Source organism: Hyla sarda, chromosome 1 (genome assembly GCF_029499605.1).
Source record: "Hyla sarda isolate aHylSar1 chromosome 1, aHylSar1.hap1, whole genome shotgun sequence".
NCBI lineage: Eukaryota > Metazoa > Chordata > Amphibia > Anura > Hylidae > Hyla > Hyla sarda.
In genome coordinates, this window is record NC_079189.1 from 40,037,390 (window position 1) to 40,045,808 (window position 8,419).

Consider the following 8,419-nt stretch of genomic DNA (forward strand, 5'->3'; position numbering starts at 1 on the left):
AGGGGCAGATACTCATCTCATACCTGGTCTGGTTCTGATCCATTTCACTAGAAGCAACCTGGTTGGGGAACACTGTCTTACTAACATAGAATATATTTTACCAAGAAAAAGGGCACAAATTTGTTTCTTTATTATAGATGCACTGGGTCAGTAATACATGGTGGACACAGCCTTCCATTCTATAGAAAGTATTCCTTATTTTGCATATATATATTTTTTTAAATAGTATAAGGATTTATATCTTGTTCCTTTTCCAGATATTCAGAGAGAGCAAGATAAAGTGAAACGGTCTATAAAAGACACAGCAAAGAAAGGCAACCGGGAGGCATGTGTTATACTAGCCAAGGAGGTGGTGCAGTCCAAACGGGCAGTAAATAAGTTATATGCTTCAAAGGCACACATGAACTCTGTCCTCATGAGCATGAAGAACCAGCTGGGTAAGTCGCTGGAGAAATCAATGATGGGTTTTGTGTCAGTGGCCATAGGCCATGTATTCAAGGACGTGGCAAGTTTAGGTTTCTACCCAGTCCGCCATATGGAAAAGTAACATTTCTTTGTATGTGCAAGTTTGGCTGCCACTGGAGAAACAATGTTTTTTTTACACAGTATGTAACAGAAGACAACAATATTAAAGGCATTTTCCAGGAAGTGATTATTTCTAATATTTTGGGGTCTAAAAGATGTGACACCTAACAATTGTCAGAATAAGGGACAAGGTGCTGGTTAAAAGGGTATTTTGGGTTTAACTATTTCTATCTATAATGCTAACCATGTTGTAGAAAAAAAAAATGAAACATATTTACCCTCCCTGGTCTTACGTAGGTCCTTATCCAGCTGCTGCTGGTCCCCCACCTCCTGTAGCTGAGACAACACATTAAAAGGGTACTCAACTGGGAAACTTTTTTTTTTTTTTTAAATCAACTGGTGCCAGAAAGTTAAAAAGATTTGTAAAAAATCTTAATCCTTCCAGTACTTATCATCTGCTGTGTGATCCACAGTAAGTTCTTTTCTTTTTGAATTTCCTTTCTGCCTGACCACAGTGTTCTCTGCTGACACCTCTGTCCATGTCAGGAACTGTCCAGATCAGGAGCAAATCCCCATAGAAAGCCTATCCTGCTCTGCACAGTTCCTAAAATTGACAGAGGTGTCAGCAGAGAGCACTGTGGTCAGACAGATAGGAAATTCAAGAAGAAAAGAACTTCCTGTGGGTCATAGTAGCTGATAAGTAATGGAAGGATTAAGATTTTTTAATAGAAGTAATTTACAAATCTGTTTAACTTTCTGGCACCAGTTGATTAAAAACATTTTTTCCAGTGGAGTACTCCTTTAAGCAGGACCTGCCTGCTCAGCCTATTATTAGTTTCCTGTCTTGGCTAGTGATTGGCTGAGCAGCCATGTCCTTCTCCAGTATGTTGTGTCTGAAGCAAGCAGAAGAGTTGAGCAGTGGGGGGCCAAAAGCAGCTGTATCAAGACCTTCCAGCGATTGGGGAGGGTTAGTATGTTTTTTTTTTTTTTTTTTTTTGGGGGGGGGGGTTTCCTAACTTGGCCAGTAATAAATAAATAAAAAGAAATTCATGATATATATATATATATATATATATATATATATATGATATATACACGCACCTGTCTATCTCTATCTCATATCTATCTATCTCATATCTATCTCCTATCTATCTATCTCATATCTATCTATATATCTATCTCTCACATCTCTCTATCAATCGCTCTCTTTATCAATCTCTCTCTTTATTGATCTCTCTCTTTATCGATCTCTCTCGCTCTCGATCTCATTTTTGTTTTTCCTTACTTTATTCTACGTTTTTAGCTGTGCTCAGGGTGTCCGGGTCCTTACAGAAGAGTACTGAGGTCATGAAAGCCATGCAGAATCTAGTGAAGATTCCAGAGATCCAAGCCACAATGAGGGAACTCTCTAAGGAAATGATGAAGGTAAGAGGAAAGCTGCCCATTTACTTAACATAGCTTTCAGATAAATGCTCATTCAGCCTAAGGCTATGCCCCCTGATTTCCCCATCATATACAACGCTCTGCTGGAATGAGTGTGCATGTACTCTGTACGGGAAGGGGAGAATAAGCAGCTGCTGGACATCTCGGGCAGCAATTTAACTCCTGTCATTATCTGATGTTAGAGGTGTCAGCAACATTACTGTGTTTATACAAGACAGACATATTTTCCTGCAGGCTGGCATTATAGAAGAAATGTTAGAAGACACATTTGAAGGAATGGAAGACCAGGATGAAATGGAAGAAGAGGCAGAGATGGAAATCGATAAGATCCTTTTCGAAATCACAGCAGGTAAAGATAGTGTCGCACAGAGAAAAGTTGTGTCATTTCCAAATAGTGATAGATTTTAATGTATATTTTAGTTGCCATAAACACATGGGCCAACATGTACTAAACTAAAAGAAAGCTTAAAAGGGGTACTCCGGTGGAAAACATTTATTTTTTATTTATTTTTTTTTATAAATCAGCTGGTGCCAAAAAGTTAAACAGATTTGTAAATGACTTCTATTAAAAAAGAAAAGAACTTTCTCTGTAGCATACAGCTGCTTAAAAGTACTGGAAGGGTAAAGATTTTTTAATAGACGTAATTTACAAATCTGTTTAAAGGGAACCAATCATCAGATTTTACCCTATATAACGCTTGGCAAAGCGTTATATAGGGTAAAATCTTTATTTTCACCATTCCCGGGGGACGCTCCTGCCCCCAGGGATGGTGAAGATATGAGGTTATAAACTAGTCGCCGCCGTAAGTAGTCACCTGGGCGGGGAGCTCTTCTCATCTACTCCCGTTCTTCGGCCGGCAGCGACACCCTCTCCGCTTGATTGATGGGCAGCGTCATCACTCTGCTCCATCTGTTCAGTGAGCGGAACAATGACGCAGCCCATCAATCAAGTGTAGGGGGCGTGGCTCCTGGCCGAAGAACGGGAGTAGATGAGAAGAGCTCCCCGCCCAGGTGACTACTTACGGCGGCGACTAGTTTATAACCTCATATCTTCACCATCCCTGGGGGCAGGAGCATCCCCCGGGAATGGTGAAGATAAAGATTTTACCCTATATAACGCTTTGCCAAGCGTTATATAGGGTAAAATCTTGATGATTGGTTCCCTTTAACTTTCTGGCACCATTTGATAAAAAAAAAAAAAAAATAATAAAAATGTTTTCCACCGGACTACCCCTTTAAGGAACTAGAGGCACATTTATTGAAAGGTTCAAATTACTATAAATATATTTGGACTAGATCACTCTGCTATGTCAAACTTTATGCCATTTCAATCTATTCTTGTTAAAAGGGTTGTCCACAATAACAAGTGTTACTGTAATTAGAAACACACATTACCCACACATGTCAAAAGTTGTTGATTGCATCGGGTCTCACTCCTGAGACCTGCTGCGACCGCTGAAGCCAGGAAAGTTTGCCGCAGCGTGCTGCTCACCCCCTGACTGTCAGTCAAATCCGACCTTTTCTTTGTATAAGTCTATGCAGACATGTACAGGAAAAAGATTGGATCGGCCGGCCGTAGAGTGAACAGCGCTATTGCTGGCTTCCCCGGCTTATAAGTAGCAATGGCAGTGACATGTCGTCATTTTTTCTTCTAATGACAGTATCCTTTTATCCTTTTAATAGTGTGGTTAATTTTCTGAACAATTAGAGCACTGTGCACAATAGTTATTGTTCAAATTCGACAGTAGATTTTTACAGCGGATTCACTTTTGCATAGGTGTAAACTGCAGTAAATAACATTTTCTGATCCATGTGTACCAGAGGCACAGAAATCTTAGTGCTCATACCATTTGTGGGCAGACAGCTGAAAACCGACCTGTGATCATATTGCGGTGCAACTGTTGGTGAACAGGGGGAACACCCTCCCCCTGTTAACACCATAGATGCCGTGATCAGGATTGATCACGGCATCTATGAGGTTAATGCTGCTGGGACTGGAACCATCTCTCCCCCTACAGCTGCGGCGGGACTCCACGTCCAGTTGCGCTAACAAGCTAGCAACTTGGACGTATCCAGAAGTCCTGGGGCGGGAAGGGGTTAAGATGATTTTCCAGGACATTTTTATACATCAATATGTGATCCGAGGAAGTCTGACACCCAGAACCCCTCTGATCAGCCGTGGCACACTCATATACAGAAAACAGCCAAAAGCAGACAGTGCTGCTCATTGTGTAATGGCTGTGTTAGGTTATTGCTGCTGAGCTCCCATAGCAGTGAATGGGTTATTGCTGCTGAGCTCCCATAGCAATAAATGGGTTATTGCTGCTGAGCTCCCATAGCAGTGAATGGGTTATTGCTGCTGAGCTCCCATAGCAGTGAATGGGTTATTGCTGCTGAGCTCCCATAGCAGTGAATGGGTTATTGCGGCTGAGCTCCCATAGCAGTGAATGGGTTATTGCTGCTGAGCTCCCATAGCAGTGAATGGGTTATTGCTGCTGAGCTCCCATAGCAGTGAATGGGTTATTGCTGCTGCGCTCCCATAGCAGTGAATGGGTTATTGCTGCTGAGCTCCCATAGCAGTGAATGGGTAATGCTGCTGAGCTCCCATAGCAGTGAATGGGCTATTGCTGCTGAGCTCCCATAGCAGTGAATGGGTTATTGCTGCTGAGCTCCCATAGCAGTGAATGGGTTATGCTGCTGAGCTCCCTTAGCAGTGAATGGGTTATGCTGCTGAGCTCCCATAGCAGTGAATGGGTAATACTTCAACACTTCTGTAGATCATGCATTATGAATTTTGCTGAAATACTATAGTTTACTTTCCTGTACTTACGATCACTGTGTGTTCCAGGTGCCTTGGGCAAAGCTCCCAGCAAAGTCACAGATGCCTTACCGGAGGCCGACATGGAGGGAGCCACAGCTGCCGCTGTATCTGATGAAGAGGAGGAGGACTTGGAAGCCATGCAGTCACGGCTCGCTGCTCTCCGGAGCTAATGACACACTGTACAGACTCTGATCTTATTTTACTTGTACCTTTCTTTTGTGAAAGCATTTTGGGTTATATACATATATATATATAAATACTATATTAATCTATCTATCCTTGGCTTATTAATGGTGGCATACTCCTGGTGCTGTCTTTTTACCCCCGGTTCCTGGTACTCACATCTAGCCCTGTAAGACAGTGTTTCCCAACCAAGGGCGCCTCCAGCTGTTGCAAAACTTCAATCTGATATTTTTTTTTACTTCCAGGTTTACAGCATAAGCTCCCATGCACTTGCAATTTTACTGCAGAAAAGACACTAAAATAAATTTAAAAAAACACACCTCTGTTTTCTATTAATTCTCTAGTACACACACATTCATAGTGACCTGCTTTACCAGTTGTCCTGGTGCGACAATTTTTTTTTTTCCAATAAACTCTACAGCTTATGGTCTACCATGTCGGAGCACAATGTCACTTTATCCTTACACCAAACGACTTAAGATAATTTTGTACTGTAGATTGGTTTGAAGATTGGGAGATTTAGCACTTAACCCCTTAAGGTTTTTCCGTTTTTGCACTTACATTTTTTCCTCCTTACCTTTAAAAAAAAATCATAACAATTTTGCACCTAAAAATCAATATGTGGCTTATTTTTTGCACCACAAATTCTACTTTCTAATTACATCAGTATTTTTATCCAAAATTCTACGATGAAACGGAGAAAAAAAATCATTGTGCGACATAATTAAAGAAAAAATAACATTTTGTAACTTTTGGGGGCTTCCGTTTTCTACACAGTACATTTTTCGGTAAAAATGACACCTGATATTTATTCTGTAGGTCCATACGGTTAAAATGATCCCCTACTTATATAGGTGTGATTTTGTTGGACTTCTGGAAAAAATCATAACTACATGCAGGAAAATGTATACGTTTAAAATTCTCATTTTCTGACCCCTATAACTTTTTTATCTTTCCGCGTATGGGGCGGTATGAGGGCTCATGTTTTGAAGTTTTAAGCGGTACCTTTTTTTGTATTGATCGGACTTTTTGATCGCTTTTTATTCATTTTTTCATGATTATAAAAAGTGACCAAAAATACACTATTTTGAACTTTGGAATTTGTTGCACATACGCCATTGACTGTGCAGTTTAATTAACGATATATTTTTTATAATTCGGACATTTCCACATGCGGCGATACCACATATGTTTGTTTTTATTTACACAGTTTTTTTTTTTTTAATGGGAAAAGGGGGAGGGGTTAAATGATCTTTATTAACCTCCCTGGCGGTATGATTCTGTCTGGAAATTTGTACCAAAAGCGGTACAATTTTTTTAACTGAATTTCACATCTCCCCTGTCACATTCCCCCCTCTCCCTTGTCACATCCCCCGTCACATTCTCCCCCCTCCTTGTCACATTCTTCCCCCATCACATTCTCCCCCTTGTCACATTCCCCTCTGTCACATTCCCCCCCTGTCACATCCCCCCCCTGTCACATTCCCCCCCCCTTGTCACATTCCCCCCCCTTGTCACATTCCCCCCCCCTTGTCACATTCCCCCCCTTGTCACATTCCCCCCCCCTGTCACATTCCCCCCCCTGTTACATTCCCCCTTTGTCACATCCCCCCCCCTTGTCACCTTGTCTTGTTCTGCAGCAGGATACACTGGGTTTGCCGGGCAGATTTCATACCTAGTGTATCTGCTGCAGAACAAGTCCTTTCCCCTTCAGCCAATCACTGGCTTTACACCACTGCGGCCTGTGATTGGCTGAAAAGTGAAAGGTCCTAGAAGATGAATAGTGAGGAGAGGACACCCCGAACCGCACGGAGGGGAACGGCATCTGCAGGGACCGGGACTAGGTGAGCAAAAGTTTTTTTTATTTTACTACTTCCTTTTACACTTAGCTCAGTGTTTTTCTAACAGGGGGCCTCCAGCTGTTGTGAAACTACTACTCCCAGCATGCCCGGACAGCCTTTGGCTGTTCGGGCATGCTGAGAGTTGTAGTTTTGCAACAGCTGGAGGCCCCCTGGTAGGGAAACACTGACTTTTAGTATTTTTCTTTACCTGCTCTGGCCGGCCCCCGCAACAGGAGCCGACCCGAGCAGATAATCGCATGTTTTCCCGGGGGGCCGCATCGCTATATCGCATTGCTTTTGCGATATATTGTGCAGCCCGGCCGGGAACTCTGCAATTCTACCCCGAGCGTGACTCGGGGTTACCGATCCTGGCAGGGAAAATTAACCCCGAGTCACGCTCGGGAATACCGCTCAGGAGGTTAAAGGGGTATTCTAGGATTTTATTTTATGTGACTATGCTACAGGGGCTGTAAAGTTAGAGTAGTTCATAATATAGTGTCTGTACCTGTGTGTGACGGTTTTCTCGGTGTGATTTTCACCCCAATATTTATTTTTACCAGCATACAAAATGACTGTTGTCCCAGATTTTTCCCAGCTTGCAATGCGGCCGAGGCCTGACTCACTAGTCAGCTGATGACAGGGAGCCTGTCTGCTTCAATGGGTGGAGCGATCACTTGGTGGGAGAGAGATCAATCTGCAACTAATACAACAGCTGTAGGCACCCTGATTGAAAACCACAGGTCTTTTGAATGAATGCAGCTCATTTATGTTTCAATGGGTGGGGTGGCTGATGTGTGGGAGGGAGGAAAATGGAATTATGGAATTTGTAGGCAAAAGAAAACTCAAACAGGAAATACCAGTTCACAAAAAGCTAGCCACAGTTTTATGGTAATCTCACAACATAGCCATTTAGCCCCAAGACAAGCGCAGATCCTTCCTAAGCATGTCCATTACTGCCTGGTGGATAACCCCTTTTAACTTTTTTTTTTCACTTTGGTTTTGCAATGTTATAGTTCCCATAGGGGGCTATAACACTGCACACACTGATCTTCTACATTGATCATTGTTATCCCATAGGATAACATTAATCAATGATTCTGCTGCTTGACTGCTCATGCCTGGACCTCAGGCACTGAGCAGTCATTCGGCAATCGGACACGCAGGAGGAAGGTAGGGATCCTCCTGGTGTCCTGCAAGCTGTTCGGGACATCCCGAACAGGTGACTGAGCTAGCCAGGGGTAGTTTACTTTCACTTTAGACGCAGTGATCAACTTTGAACGCCGTGTCTAAAGGGTTAATAGCGTGCGGCACCGTGATCAGTGCTGCACACTATTTGCCACGGGTCCCGGCCGTTGTTAGAGGCCGGGCTCAACCTGGACCCGTGTTATAGAAAGGGAGCGGACTCAGGGTGTACAGGTGCACCCTGTGTCCTTAACGGGTTAAAGGGGTATTCCAGTGAAAAAAAAATGTTTTCATATCAACTGGCTCCAGAAAGTTAAACAGATTTGTAAATTAGTTCTGTTGAAAATAATCTTAATCCTTCCAGTACTTATCAGCTGCTGAAGTTGAGTTGTTATTTTCTGTCTGACCGCAGTGCTCTCTGCTG

At 42.7% G+C, this 8,419-nt stretch overlaps 1 protein-coding gene across 1 annotated transcript; it reads left to right on the forward strand.

Moving 5' to 3' along the window:
- Window positions 1-257: 257 nt before the first annotated feature.
- CHMP3 (charged multivesicular body protein 3) lies at window positions 258-5,061 on the forward strand (the record flags this gene model as incomplete). Its single annotated transcript, XM_056554288.1, is given in 4 exon segments — window positions 258-437; window positions 1,829-1,950; window positions 2,203-2,317; window positions 4,817-5,061. Coding segments are annotated over 4 exon segments (560 nt in total), but the record flags the coding sequence as incomplete, so codon positions are not given.
- Between the last annotated feature and the right edge of the window lie 3,358 nt (window positions 5,062-8,419).